The 16282-nt window shown below is 37.3% G+C and overlaps 1 protein-coding gene across 1 annotated transcript; it reads left to right on the top strand.

Annotated features, from left to right (window-relative positions):
* Positions 1-779: 779 nt before the first annotated feature.
* pitpnab (phosphatidylinositol transfer protein, alpha b) lies at positions 780-16144 on the top strand. Its single transcript, XM_055043815.1, has 12 exons — positions 780-1036; positions 5436-5466; positions 7279-7424; positions 8101-8192; positions 8887-8894; positions 9185-9259; positions 10177-10260; positions 10363-10440; positions 11400-11510; positions 11801-11923; positions 12475-12556; positions 12691-16144. The coding sequence occupies exons 1-11, from the start codon at positions 1020-1022 to the stop codon at positions 12520-12522; spliced, it is 813 nt and encodes a 270-aa protein (XP_054899790.1). The 5' UTR covers positions 780-1019; the 3' UTR covers positions 12523-12556; positions 12691-16144.
* The last annotated feature ends 138 nt before the right edge of the window (positions 16145-16282 follow it).

Genomic DNA, 16282 nt, shown 5'->3' on the forward strand with positions numbered 1-16282 from the left:
AAACAAAGCACGGCCAAATAATTATGGTCCGGTCTTTGTCTCTCATTTATAATTATTTTTGGGATGTTTATTAAAGCTATAGCCTACCCCAGTGGCAAAGCTTACCTACCACTTATGCAAGATAAAGGTGTCTGTAAAACAGAAATGATGTCAGGAGACACAGCGGTGGGAGATAATCGCATCAGAAGCGAGGACTTTTTAAAAAGGGCTTAGAGAGCGTCTGGTCCCTGTCGGCGGTGCTCCCCGTTTCATCCTTTGACGCTGAGTCGCGCTTCTACGTCACCGCTGTCGTGATGACGCAGTGAGCTGCACACTCTCAGTAAAAAAGGTGCTCCTGTGGCCACTGCCTGGACAGAGGTTATTTTGATGTCTTGCATTTATGCTGTCATTCTCAATAAAACGTGCGTTTTATTAACAAGTAGGCTACGTTTTTATTTTTTTTATTAAGAAATGTCTCAGAGTCAAGACAATTTAGTCATTCCAATTTACAAATCTTTTAATTCTTTTCTTTCCTTCTTCCTTTCGTTTATCTTCCCTTGTTTGATTCTATATTTCTTTTTTATTCAACCGAAAAAAACAACAACAAACAACAACAACAAAACAACAACAATTCAGTCAAAATAAATTTCCAGTGCTGTAATTTGTGCAGCCGTGTCATTTGTCACCCCTGGGCCGTGCGGGTGCACCGCAGATCATTCTCCGGGTGAGCCGTGCTTTTCAGTGTGCGCTCGTTTCCTCACGCAGCGCCTTTTTTTTTTTTTCGGTGAACGACGCGCAGCAGCAGCAGAGCAGCAGCAACGCCGCGCGGCGGCCCCGATCAGGAAGTGAATCTGAAGAAAATAAGCGACTGTGGAGGTAGAATGACATAGAGAGGGGGGGAGAGAGGTGGGAGAGAATCGAGCGGATAAATAAAGGCGACTATATAAACGGAGGGAGGAATCCGACCCTGTTTCTGGATCCGTTTGGGAGCGGCGCCTGTCTGGGATAAAGCTCCGCTGCACCGCTGAAATAACACAAAGATGCTCATAAAGGAATAGTAAGTAAAACAGTGTGTGCACGGTGGAGTTTGCGAGTGCGTGTGCGTTTGCGTGGCAGAGCGTTGATGCGGTTTCGCAGAGCTGACATTGTGGCCAGCAGCCCGGGAGAGGAATTAGGAGAGCGCGTCCGGAGTGATGTCGACATCCAGAGGACTTTATGTCCATGATCAGATTCTTTCCATCACGCAGAGTCAACTGAGGGATGAAACAGCACCGGCTGCAGTTGCATCAGCAGCCGGTGCTTCCCTGTGCCCTTCACATCCTTCATCACAAGTTCTAGCTCTTAATTCCCTCTGCCAGTGTTGCTAAAATGACGGATGCTGGTGCTGGGGCAGAAATGGCTGGCATAAGCCGCTCCGTGCCGTGCTCTGCCGCGCTGCGCCGTGCCCGCGCCGCTGTGGCCATGTTATTGATGCGCTCTGGTGAAGGTGAAACTAGCGATGGAGCATTCCGGTGTTTAGCTCTGGAGGAATGAAGAAGGTGTTGGATGGCTCGGGGTGGAGGGGATGCTTGGAGAGGATAAGGTGCGGGGTGGGCAGGTGCAGAGGAGGTGCCGTAAAGGGCAAATGGCGAGGTTTGTATCAGATGCTGGGCCGAAGGGATGCAGTGGCATATTAATTTGTGCCTGCTAAGAGGAAGGATATTTTTAATCATTGTTTTGCATTGTTTTAACACAAAGTTACCCCTCCACCCCCACAAGGACTTTCTGTTCTTTATAGAAGAATGGATTGAGGCCTTTGCTCAGAATCAGAAGGGCAAGAAGGATACAGTGCTAGCAAAGTAAGATGTTATTGGGTTGGAAATTAAAATACTCAGATATTAATACTGAAGACATCCAAAATTATATTTAGTGTTTTCATTACAGCAAAATCTTATTGCCAACTGAAGAAAATTTCACTCTGATGACCTTATTATAAAGGGCCTTCTTCTAAATATTGTATTTAAAACACTTTTTTCCCCCATTGCAACTTTTACAAGGTCACAGCTACTTTCTGAACACCAAGCTACAAAACAAATCCACTTCCAGTAGGCTTACCATGCCTAGAAAAGTATTAAAGCTCTCTGAATCACAACCAAAAAGTTTTTATGCGATACACCGATACAAAGTTGTGCATAACTTTGAAGTGAATGAAAATGTACATGGTTTAAGACTTTTTACAATTGAAGTCTAATTTTTAGTCAATAAAGGCATCTTTGCTCATTCTTTTTTCGAATTATTGATTAAGGTCAGTCTGAACTTTTACACTGATTCTTGACCATATTTATGTCTGGACTTTGACTGGGCCAATCTAACACAAATAAGCTTTTTTCTAAATCATTCCATTGCGGTTTTGACGGGATGCTTAAGGTCAACGTGTTGCATAGATCTCCCCTTTAACTACTAACAACTTTTCATCTAGTAGTGCCCTGCAAATAGCTCTATTTATCCTTCCAACAAGTCTTTCCTGTTTCTCCTGAAAGGGAAATTCCTCAGCATGAGGTTTATTGGTTTATTCAGGATGATAGTGTTCTGACCCATACAGTGTTTTGCATGAAGACAAACAAGTTTGACTTTGGCTTCTCTTGACCAGATTAGCTTCAAACACATATTTTATGTGCTTTCCATGTGGCAAAGATCAGAAGTCATTTGTTTTTGCAATGACCTCTTGTTGGTCTTCTATAATACCAACAAAAGTAGTTTTGAGATGTATCACAAGCAGCTGTCCTAGCAACAGATTTTTCCACCTGAGCTGTGGATCTCTGGAGCTCCTTCTGAGTCTCCTTGGGCAAAATGTTCACTCTGCAACTGACTACAAATGCACACCAATAATTTTATTGTCATTCTACTTCATGTAATGTTTTGACTTAATATGCTTCCTCACAAAATCCAAATTAAGTCCATTGAAGTTTGTGGGAAAATCCGAGGAAGTTGAAATGTGAATACTGTTCCCTGCATTGTAGATTAATCACCCTACAATTGTTGTGTTGATTTCCTATCACATGCATTTAATCAATGTCTGTCAGCAAAAAGCCACAGATCAGAGTGGTGGCATGGCCAAAGATCTGAAGTGATTAGGGAGAGTCAGGCCCTCTGCAGTAAGCCTGGATATTAATTAAATTGGTTACGATTAAAGGCTAAAAGCTTCTACACAGTGCCAACAAACAGGCAAGAGACTTGTGCATCCACTATAACAGGAAAGAATCATGGAGACCAGGAGTCAAATCTTAGGTGCTTTGTGACCTAGTGATCCTTACCTGAAACTGACCTAGAACTCTTTATATTTCCTTATTTCCCAGTAGGTTTTGGTACTTATACAATAATAAATAATCCTCTTTGCCATATGTGAAGCAATAAAGCAAATTATGTAGAAGCTGATAGAGGGAAGAGAATGAAAAGAGAAATAAGCTACAAGGACATATAAGATGAGCAATGCAGAAGGGGTGTTTGTTTCCTGAAGCCACAGAGAGACACATGATCCCTTAAGACCTTTGGACCAAGGAGACTTCCACAGACAGGAAAAAAAATCTTCAGTTCCTGTTTTTCATTTTAGGATTCAGTTCTGATTTTTGAAAGCGATACTTTGCAAAAAGTACTATATGAGGTACATCTTTTAAGAGAGTAATAAAATATTTTTGCAGTGAACACTTGTAAACTGTAGCAGCATATGGCCTACTGTTCAGTGAACGCCTTTGTTGGACCCAGATTACATTAAGTGGCAGGTGGGTGTAGGATTATGGGAATTTTGGCATACTTCACATGCTCACAGAACAAAATCAACAAAGCTGTATACTGTACACATGCATAGAGAGGTATGAGATGCAGACAAGTCAGAGAACGGAAGCAGAGCAGTGCATTTTAACGGTGGAAGCATTGTGAATTGCAGGAACATGCTCAGAGGAGGTGTCTGAATTTGGAAATATGCACATTGCAAATTCTGTCATAGATGAATCCATGTTTCATTGCTGTTAGATGTAAATGTGTGGGTTACCATTTTTGACTAAGATCCCTCCCTTCAGCAGCCAAAGTCTGGCTGCTGAAGTTAGTTACGTTTTCTAAACTGAACAGAAATTTATCTTAAAGCTGTTTCAAAGAAGAACGTAATTCAGTGGGAGGTTTTTTTCTTTGGTTATCACTTGTGTTACATTAGAGAGTTGTACTTCGTCTCGATTGTTTATTTTTGTAATAGCGATTCAGATTTCTCCTTGAGATCTATAATGAACAAAATTCATTTTTCTTAATTCTGCTTGGGTTAAAATTTTGATTAGAAAAATATGAAAAAATGTACAGGGCAAAACTTCAACATTTTGTGTAAAACTGTACCAGATCATCTTTTTACCACATGAAATCCTGTAACAATAAAATACCCATATCTTCACACCATTAAAATGTAAAGCAGATATTCAGGGGTTTTAATGCTTCTCAAAGTAAAATTGTCCTGTACAAGTCACCTATTTTAGCGGCAGCTGAACTTTTGACCATTTCAGATTCATTAGACTAAAAACTGAAATCAGTGCGTCCCAACTTCAGTAAAATCGAGGAAGATCTTAGTGTTGTAATGGCAACTGGATGAGATAAGCTGTCAATTAATAGCTTAGCTCAATGAAAGATCCTTAAGCAAACTGAAATGCAAATATGTCTTCCTGTTCCTTCACAAAGAAATTCTGCACTTAACAACGTGCTTTGTTTGCAAGTGTATCATTTATTATTTGTGCATAAACTTATGTTTTGCATATATATTTTTTTTTTTGTGCGAGGAAATTTGACTAAGAGCCACATCATCATTTTGTTGATGATCTGTAACATTTAGGATCATTTGTTAGCCAGCAGCCTTCTTCATGCTCTTGTAAACAAAGATTGGAACAGAGAATTACTGACACTTTCAGGCGTATCGTAGAAATCTAAAAAAAAAAAGCAGCACATCAACAACATTTTTTTTGACTTCTGCTAAATGAGCTCTGAAATATAAGCCTGAACATCACCTATTCAGAAATCTAATTCAAACATATTGAAATTCCTATTTTAAATTCCATTCAATTTCTTCTTTTACCCTCATGTTGCAACATCCTCAATGCTTCTTGGAAAGCAGTGATCGCATTCATTTATCAATGTATTGCTTTTATTCAGTTTGGTTCCAAGATAGAACTATTGTTTTGTCAGTTTCTGAGTTTTGGCAAAGTTTTAGGTCGATAACTGTCATAAATTAATTTCTAGAGAAAGAATGCTTTAGGATTTAACTTCATGTTTCTCACAAGGCTAAACTTGCAATCTAGGCCAATCTGGGTTGCTGGGTTGACTAAAGCAGTTCAGTATGTAACCTCATGGATATCTCTTTTTTGTTCTCTTGTGTGATATTTCTGTTTAGGAGAAGTAACACTTCGGAGTCTTTATTTGAATAACTTCTTTTTTTTTCCTTGCAGTCGAGTGATTCTTCCCATTTCTGTGGAAGAGGTAAGTGTAGTTTAAAACTCTTCAATATCTGTGTGTGACTCAGCTGACTCCATCCATCCATGCATCCGTCTATCCATCGACGGATTCACTTCCGCTTTTAGGACATGAGCTTAAACACAGTAAAACTCTGGAGATTTGAGACTGGACAAGTGTGATTTGTTGACATGCAAAATGTGTAGGAACCGTGAAAGTCGTTCCTTTAAATAGGACTTTTTAAAACAAACAGCTCTCTCTCTCATTTGTTCTCTCTCTCTCCCTGCATCTCTCCCTCTCTCCATCTGCTTGGGCCTTACCATTATTATTTCAACTGCAGTTTCCCCCTCTATTAAGGCTTCGCTGATGTCTGACTGATCCTCATAATATTGACTTTTATGATTTAGTTATGTCTTACACAAAATTTCAAATACAATGCATCAGTCAGAAGAAGTAACTAATATAAAATTATGCCAGAAACTAAATATTTAAATCAGGTATTTTTTCAGTTATTGGGAAACAAAAACATTTTTATCATCTGCAAAGGTTCAGAAAAGAAGTATAAACAACCCACATAACCTTTAGCAAACACACATTTCAAGATTTTTTTGTGAGATTGAATCAATCAAGATCTAATGAATGGTATACCACTTACATTTTGCACACTTAAATGTGATAATATTCTTTATACATATAGTCTTGCCTAACTAGGTCAACAAGAACTGATCAAACGTTCAGATCCAATTTTGTTTGTTCATTGCCTGTATTGTACATAGCAGTTGCTCTGCAGATTGTCTGTGATTTCACTTGTCTTTCCATACAAATTGGACAGGTGCTCACTTAGTTTTTTTTTTTTCTTTTTCTTTTTTACAAGCATTGCCTTGTGTACAAGTATCGATCTGAGACTGGCAAGTTGCCAGTCTATGTTAATGAACAGTAAAAACTCTACTTCAGCAGGGAGAGAGTTTAGTTGTGGGCAGATTTATCTCAGCAAATAACAGCATATAATGTTAATTGGAGATTAGTAAAGGGAGTGATCAGTTTGTCCTCCAGCAGCCTAAGTCTCTTAGAATGAGTCATGAGTGAAAAAGAGCCAGGGAGAAACGTTTTTGTTTCTAAGTGACTTGGAAACTGTTGTCTTCTGTTATTTGCAACTAAGTGAAAATGTTGCCAACTACCCAACCTCCTTATTCATTCTGCCATTAGTTCACTCTTTCAGTGTATGTCCATGAACTAGTTTAATTTAGTTTGAGAAAATTCAATAACATAAAAAAAGAAAACAAATTTTATCCTGTGAGTTTGAATTGCCTATAATTAAAGGCATGAGTGAAAAGTTATTTTAATTTCTTCAGCCTCACACCTTCTAGCTAAAAATATCTATTACCATTTTCATTTCTTCCCATCATTGACTCAATTGTGCTTGCATAGTTTGAACTTTGCTGTTCGAAATGCTAGAAAAATGAAAATAAACATCTTATTTGTGAAAACACTAGAGTAATTGAGCCTTTATTGAGTCACTTCATACTTGCTGTGTTGTAATTGTGCCAAGGCTCAGATTTGTTGAGGTTATATGATGGATTAGAGCTGATTAAGAAAAAAAGGAAACCATTGTTTTCTATTTTGAAATTGTTTGAACTAAGCAAAGCCTCAAGATGGAGACGGAGGTAAAATGAGGAGAAAGAGAAAGGAGTTTGTGATCTTTGCAACAACAGATGAAATAATTCAGAGCTCCATTATAAGAGAAAAAACATGGTATTAATTTTAAATATAACCTGTGACAATAGACTTTTCTTTTACTCGATTTTGACTAACAGTCCAATCCATTGTTCTGTTCCTCAGTACCAGGTGGGCCAGCTGTACTCTGTAGCTGAAGCCAGTAAGAATGAGACGGGCGGAGGAGAAGGAGTAGAGGTGCTAAAAAATGAACCCTATGAGAAGGATGGAGAGAAGGGCCAGTACACACACAAAATTTACCATTTGCAGAGGTAAGCATTTTCACAAGATGTGTTCCAGAAAGTGTGTCTTTTAGAGATACCACATATCACATTTACACAGGATGAATTTCTCATTTTCCGTCTTGAGTCCATTCTCTTTCTTTATAGTCACTCAGACCTTTTCCACATCTTTCAGTCACCAGAAACTCAAGACTTTAGAATGCTTCTTCGGACCAAATAGTGTAGCAGTTTGGTCTTTATTTTACTCTAATAAAAAGTTTTTAAATATACTATGGTTAATATTATTGTTCCGGTTATTCAGATTACCTACAGACATAAAAAGTGTCATGAAATGTACAAATGCATGTTATCAGTGTGTCAATGGTGGAAATATTCAAATTCTGATGACACAAACTAAAAGTATTTTAAATAAATAACTAAGCCAAGAATTAAACACTTTGATTGTTGCCTGTCCATAGATCAGTTTTGTATGATTGACCTTTTTGCAGTGACTTGTTTTTTTCTTCTAATAATGATGGTGCATTAATTGCATTAGCAATGCCATATGGTAGTATTCATGTCTCTAACGCTCTTCTTGCCACTTTCACCTCCTCAGATTTGGTGATTTATGTTTGCTAGATGTCCAAAATTATACCACCTTTGGATATCAAGGTAGCTGGAATCACAGCAGTTAAACTCATATAATTTGTTTTCTATTCTCCTGTAGTAAAGTGCCATCATTCGTTAGAATGTTGGCTCCATCTTCAGCTCTGAACATCCATGAGAAAGCCTGGAACGCATACCCTTATTGTCGTACAGGTATGTAAAATTACACACTGTGGGTTTTTTTTCTAGTAAGTACATTAATTTTGTCTAGACTTGATTGAACATTTGAGCCTAATTTTTTAATTATGATCTACTTTTGGACGAGACCCTGGACGTTCCAAATCCCTTCTGGGAATAAGTTGTGAATATCTTCCTGCAATGGAGCTAATCTCCTGGCCAAATTACCAATGCTAACAGTTTTGTTTACACACCCAGTGCACATTTCGGTGTGACGTTATTGTTAGCTAAAGCAAACAATGGATTGTAGTCTTGAAAAATTTGATTAAATATTTCTGAACGTATTAAATTACTTCAGGTAAAAAGTGCTTTCATGCTCTAGATTCCTCTCTTCCTCTCTTCTTTCCTTGTGCCTTTGGGTCTCTGTCACTTTCAAGGAGTAGTTGAATAATTTACTAGATGTCCTGTGAGAAGAGTCGTGGAATCACTTGAGCCGTTCAGGCAAAGATCCCGTCACCCGTACACACTGCCAGCTGCCAGACCGCCATCTGTCACACAAACACATTTAAAGACACAAACCAACTCTGCATCTCAAACACTGCTCTCATATCATTTTGAGATTGACAGCTTGTGCAAATGCTAATAGCTTTCTGAGATATTGTTTGCTGCCATTAATTGTGTCTTTTGTCTGTGTTTGGGGCTGCACTTTTTTCCCCACCTGGCTCTGCAGTCATCACTGTAAGTATTACTTTTGCTTGCGTTTGCTTTGAAGAATTCAGAAATCAACACATAAGCTGAGATGCACAAGGAGAAGGTGCCTAACCTGAAAGCTGAGAAAGAAATGTGATCTTTTAGTGAGACTGTAACAGGGATAGCAATACACCAGACTGTGTTTGTGTAACTGGGTGTTAGTGAACGACAGCAAGATACAGATCCTTGTTAGCTGAACCTTTTATAGATTTTTACATTGGATTCTTTCAAAGTGCTTTACTCCTTTCACTCAGGGTTGTCTGTGTTTTTCTTTGCAGAATGAGTATATGAAAGATAACTTCCTGATCAAGATTGAGACGTGGCACAAACCTGACTTGGGACACCAGGAAAATGTTAGTGAATAAGATCATAAGCTATGGAAGTGTATTTTTATGTCTGAACAATATTTTGAATTCAGGTATGAAAGAGAAAACCTTAATAAATTGTCAACACATCAGAAAATCACATTTAAGTCGTGGGATGATCAGCTGAAATCAATAGTTTGTGGTTGATAAATATAACAGACACAACAACCACTGATGCTGCATTACCCTGATCAGAACAACCTATAACAAATATCTAGCACTGTTAGGGTTTTTGCTTATATAAAATCAAGAAATGTGGGTGATGCTGCAACTGATCTCTAAGTTGTTGTTGTTTCACTGTTGTCTTCTGTTGCTCCTTCTCTCCCTCCTTTTACCATCCAACACCAACATCAACAACTTCTTTTCCATTTACAGACAGTAGCATGCATCCAAACAATCTTTCCTGTACAATTTTTGTTTTAGAAGTAAAATTTCTCCTGTTATTTTCTGGTGTTTGTGATGCATATTCAAACCACAGCACTGTGGTCTTTGCAGAACAAATAGACTCCATTTACTTATGAGGTGACTTCAGAGGGTGAATTGTAGCACTGAACATCTGTATAAAGGGGGCTAAATACAAATACAATTGTTAGATTTTTATTAATAACAAAAATTGAAAGCCATTTATCACTTTCCTCTGACACCATATCTATTTATTTTGTGGTAGTCTATTACTTACCATCATAAAGACCTTTAAGTTTATTATTTTAAAATGTTGATCAGACATGATTTTTGTCAAATCTTGCACTTCTGTGTCATGTTATATGGTAAACATTTATTGAATTGTATTTTTTCTTGAGCTGAGGCTCATAATTATGACATTAGGAACACATTGCATAACAATTTTGTATTTAATTAGAATTTGTAGACACATTTCCTGACTTTGCCCTGTGGTTGTATTTTAGGTACACGGTTTGGATGCAGAAACCTGGAAAAAGGTGGATGTAGTCTATATTGATATTGCAGACAGAAGCCAGGTGGAGCCAAAGGTAAATCAGCCAGCCCATTTTTACTACTGGAATGATAAACACAGCTGTAGTTTGTGTTGTTATGTGCCTCACATACATCTTGTTTGTTCCGGTCTGTATCAGGACTACAAACCAGAGGAGGATCCCTGCAGGTTCAAGTCAGCAAAGACAGGACGAGGTCCTCTAGGACCAGACTGGAAGGTAAACAATACCAACATTTTCATCTTAACAAGAAATGCTACATTTTGTATTATGTGTTGCCTCCTATTATTACATTATTATTTGTGGTGTCAAAAAATAGATTCATAGAGGTTTCATTATTGGGTTTTGGAATGTTTTTGTTGCTACTCTCTGTGGAGGCTTTCCTAGCATTTGGTTTTCACATGTTGTGAAACAGCTGATGGTTAATCCTGCATAAAGCCCTTGTTGATCTTTCAAGGTGGAAGGGCACTTTCGTGTTTTTCTCAACTTTTTGTTCTGAAAGATATTAGTAACTTAACCTAAAGAGATACATTTTCAGCTGTGTTTCATTTATTGTTCCTTAATACTTTCATTTGTATTTGGACCATGTCTCGATGTTAGCTTCCATAAAACGCACATGCGACTTCTTCTGTTAATTTGCCAAATGAAAAAAATCACCCTCCCACTGGCTTATGTTGTCCAGCAGCTATGATGTCTCGAGAGAGTTCTCTAAGCTAACATTTTGTCCTGAGGGGATCAGACACAAGAAGAAGACACAAATTTCTGCAATAGTTTCCACCTGCACCTGTTAATTTACAACTTCCCAAGGCATGATTTCAACTTTGAATGTCCTTGTTGTATTTCTGTCTTGGAGCATAGAAAACATGACTTCTGTTCTTTGTATAAATAAAATGCACCAATTGCTTCTAAAAGCTGAATAAAATTGTTACTCTGACTCTTTCTTGGGAACAGTATGAGAACATATTTTTGTGCTTTTGAAACAATAACTTTTAATGCATAAACCTCCCATAATCATCCCCACAGCTGAAGTAGCTGTGGTAATTATATTAGGCTTTGTTTCATTTCTGCTACAGATCTATAAACAGTCGGTTTAAACATTAAAACTGAGTCCAAACGTGTATCAGTAGTTCTCTGTTGCGTATGACAACCCTAATGCTACCGTTTCTGTTTACATGCAGAAGGAGCTTCCTAACAAGAAAGACTGCCCACACATGTGTGCCTACAAACTGGTCACTGTCAAATTCAAGTGGTGGGGTCTGCAGAATAAAGTGGAGAACTTTATCCAAAAGGTTTGTTGACTTTTGTTTTTTCTTGCATTGTTGCAAGTTGAAAAGTTGCTTTTCAACTTTTGTACAAGATAGTAGTCGAGTCAGGGAATAATACACATTTCTCACTGAATTTCCAGATCTTAGTTTTGTTTAATGTGCTAAGAATAGTTGACAGTACAGCAGCTTGAAGTGTGGTAATAACGCATAAATAATTATGATAGTGCTACTTATATCCATTCATAAGGAAATAAGCATCTATCTTTCTTGGGCCACAATAAGGTATTTGATTTTTTTCCGTTGTTGTCTTACAGCAAGAGAAGCGCTTGTTCACAAATTTCCATCGCCAACTGTTTTGCTGGATTGATAAGTGGATTGAACTGAACATGGACGATATTCGTCGCATGGAGGAGGAGACTCGTAGGGAGCTAGATGAAGTAAGCCAAAAGAAATACCACATACAGCCAAATCGCTTACACTTATATAAAACCTGTTTCTAATAACTCAGAATCGAAATCCAAAGATGGCTACTAAATTATCTACAGGTGAAACTCACTGGACCGACATTTCAGATGCAGGACGACCTGAGAATCAGTTTTTTAAGTTCCAGTCTGCTAATGGCTTTTTTAGTAAATTCATATTTCTCTTTTGAGACAATAAATGACAGTATTAAAAAGATCGTTCTACTCTAATTTAAATATTACAACTTCTTAGATTTAAAGCACAACATTTTTAAAAAGATCTTAATTTGAAGGTTGCAGCTTCCTCTAGAAATTTCTCACACTTTTTAGTGATTCACTTCACTTTATTTTAAGCACCTTTACAATAGTGAAAACAGCTGCGTTAACTGATAAGCGTTGTTGTTAGTACGATGTTTTAGCGCTTATGCTACAACCCCATTGCAATTGCACACAGGCTGTGATTAGTTTGTCATCTATCATCCAACACCCTTCACTCAAACGAGCATGTTGTTGTATATTCTCGTCAGATGAGAGTCAAGGATCCTGTGAAAGGAATGGTGGCGCTAGAGGACTGAGACTTTGTTGGACATAAATGCTGCCGCTCCTCAGGTAAGCAGAGTTGCAATGGAATCAGATGTGTAGATTCGTCCGTCAGCATATCTACACGTTAACTTCTTTTCTTCATGGTTCAAACTTTGCTTTTGTTTTTACTCTCTCTCATTCATGTCTCCCTTTCCCCCCAGATCAGACCTGAAACCAGCGGATTCACTCCTCCTTTTGTCTCAACTGATATGTCTGACTGGATGGTCCAAATCCTACTTTCCACAGTACATTTTGGTATTCTCGGACCTGGACCCAGTACACTCCCAGTTTTCAGCTGATCTCCTCTACATCATCTGTCCTTCCTTGAGTCCTACTTGTCTTATTTTGTATCGCTGTTTTAACTCATTTTCTGATTCCACCTCGCTTAAACTTTTTAAGGCCTCCAGTAGCACCATTACTGATATTGTGAGTTACTCCGACCTTTTTCTCTCAATTTTGTTCTAAACTACAGAGAACAGTGAGAACACTGTCGTTCTTCTCTGCAACTAAGGACATATTTTAGACAAAATATCACAGTGGCACATCAGTATAGTGTAATGCAGTCTGCTGTGTACTTCTAACCAGCCAGAAAGGTTTTATCCCCTGTACCTGCCTTCTGACTTCAAGGTGTTTGTCAGGTTTTCTGCTGCTTTGTGAGTTTGTGTGTGTGTGCACGCTTCTGTTGTGTGCCGGTGTGTATTGATAGGTCATCAAAGTTTCCAGCCAAGTTTTTCTTCAAACACATTATTTCAAGCTCTGGGTAAACATGCAGTAATATGAAGATTATGTCTAAGTTTATGAATATTTAGGTAGAAATAGTCTAAAAAAATTCAGATTAAATGTTAATTGTTGATACGGTAAATGAAAACAGCCATAAATGATTTGAGGATTGCCGTTTTTCTTTTCTGACAAGACTATTTTTTTTCTTGATGTGTCATTTCCAGTGGATAAATGGTCTTATCCAGCAAAAGCAATAACTGTCATGACATGTTAGGTCTCCTTTTTTATCATCACAAGTCTGTTTTAGTTCTTAGTTTATTTCTGTTGTGAGGTCAGTTTTAGGAAAGCAGAGCCTGAGCTGAATGTCAGGAGATTAACAGAAGTGCTGGTTTTAAGTGTTAGTCTTTCTATAGAGTGCTATCCTGCTATTTATTTCATTGCTCTTTCTCATTTTCTCTGGTATTATGCTTAGGACTGAATGAGTAACGATTAGTGGTGTGACAGTTTGCAGAGAGCTGATGAATGACTGGGTGAAGAAGTGAGGAACAGCTCACTCGACATCATTGTTCTGTTTTTATTGTCTCCTTTGTCCTTTTTTATTATTCTATTTCTTATGTTATAGGTTTCATACACTTTATTATTCCATGTACTTTAACAGGAGAGTGTGCAAGAGATCACATAAAGGAGTCAATCAATTATATTGATTGATTATATTTGGATCGCTACAAAAAACTGCCACAAAATTTGGAGGCAATAAAATATAAAATTATTTTTATTTTTGGAACTTTATGTCCAACAATTTCAAAGGCTTAGTTCTGGACACATATGTGGAATTTATATAAAAAATTATTTACAATAATAAATAAAAGGTTCAGTGGGAGAGCTTCCCACTGGCCTTTATTAGACATAGACCACATGAAGTCCAGTCATAGTTTGTTTTCAAAAAAGCAGCTTTAATTTGACATTTTACAAAGCCTTACTGATCCCTCTGTTGTAGAAATTGTGTTTACAGGAACGCTTATTTGCCACAAAGATGAATCATTATGTTGTCATCACTGACATAATTTTAATCCTAAATTAGGTTTTAGGTCAGTTTATTAAGTCTGACCTATTAAGTATAAACAAATTCAGTCATTTTTCAGTTTTGTTGTTTCACAGTAAACCCTGAAATTGAACTGATTTTTATATTTTTTTTAGATATTATTATCTATACTTTCTAGAATCTTCTTTTGTTATGTTAGAAGTCTTTTTCTCGCAGCGCTGTAATTCAATAGGTCTACCAAGGATCAAAAGTGACACAATCCAATGAACTAATAAACTGATGAATCATTATTTACATCAGTAAGACTTTAAATAAAATGTCAATAAATATATTCAAAATTTATAAATATGTTTTGTTTTGTATTCATATAATTATTTATGAAACAAATGTGTTTAAAAAAAGCTAATGAAATCTAGTGAAAATCAACAGTTATATGTTGAATAAATTATGTACTCAAAAGCCACACAGCTCAATTACAGACCAATCATCTGTGAATGCCATTTGCTTGGCAGTTAGCCCCACCCACTTACCTTGTCAGGTAAGGCAAATAAATTCTTGATAACATGCAATATGGGATTATTGCATGCTTGAATACTGATGTATTCAAGCATCCTTTTAACAGGATGAATGGACAATTTAAGTAATTGTTTCCTAATTCAACAATGTATTTGATTAGATTATTTTAATAAAGTATTTTGTGCTAAATCAATGGATTTTATACGTTTGTTTAACATCTTTTTATGCATTGACTCGTGGCACTTTTGGCCCTCAGTAGCCAAATTGCTTCCCACTGTCTTTTACCTCCTCTGAAGAGAACATGGATGTCCCACCCCTCCACGTCTGTGTCCATCATCCCTCTCTGTTTGGGTTTGTCAACTGGGTCATGGAGATTTGTGGATGTACTGTGTGTACTGACTTTGTAAATAGTAAATAAATTAATGTAAATGAACACATATATATAGATGAGACTGTCCTGCCAAGTGTGCACAACACCCTCCCAAACACTCTTGATCCATCATTGAAAAACCTCACAGACTCCTACAGAAACATATGAGTGTGAAAATGTAGAGTTATAGTAGCTAAAATTTAGTGCAGGTAAGAAATTGTTTAGAACAATATGAAATGTATTTATTTAGGACAGTAATTTTTACATATAAAAATTAAGTAGCAGCTAGGAGCTGAGCTTTGCTATTTGTATTCAGAGGAAAACATTTGAAGTGAAGCAAGCACCCCATTCACTGTCCCTCAGAGGGACGTCTTCTCACTGGCAGGACAGTGTATAAATATATATTTTTGTTCTGAATGTTGTAGTACCTCTGTTGTCAATCTCTGGATCACACTCTCTTCTCTCATTGAAAAGATCAACGTTACTGTATCTTGGTACATTGTGCATTGATCCACATCATGGCAAAATCGTCAAAGTGGATCCCCAATGCATGTCGGATTGTTGTGCGGATTGTTGGCCATGAAAGACGATTATCCTACCTGGCCTTCAACGGAAGCACAGAAGTACCCTAACAAGGATTGTGGTTTCCAGATGCTGAAAGAAGGGTGATTTTAAGAGCTCAAACACACAAAAGTTAGGAGAGAACATATTTTAACAGAGGCAATCTAATATATCTCTTTTTAGATTCCTTGATTTTTAATTGGAGTATGAAGAAACCAAATGATTCCATAATCCTGAACTGTTTTTAAATCTCTCTGTATCTCTTTTTCTCTCACTCCTGTTACCTTGTCTCCTATTTTTTTTTTTTATTGTGAATTTGTGCCTTTTCGTCATCTTATTCTCTAATAACACTACTGTACATCAGAGACATAACGAAATGAATAAAGACTCAAAATGACTATACAAATATAGAGCATGATGTGGATTATTTTGTCCAGAAGCTTTGTTAGAGTTTCTGTGGTGTCTGTTCTCAGGAGGCGTGGCCTAAGTGTTGTTATCATTTGACCATTGGTTACTGTAGGACACCCGATGATGATCAATCACT

Source organism: Poeciliopsis prolifica, unplaced genomic scaffold (genome assembly GCF_027474105.1).
Source record: "Poeciliopsis prolifica strain line A6 unplaced genomic scaffold, Auburn_PproV2 SCAFFOLD019, whole genome shotgun sequence".
Taxonomy (NCBI): domain Eukaryota; kingdom Metazoa; phylum Chordata; class Actinopteri; order Cyprinodontiformes; family Poeciliidae; genus Poeciliopsis; species Poeciliopsis prolifica.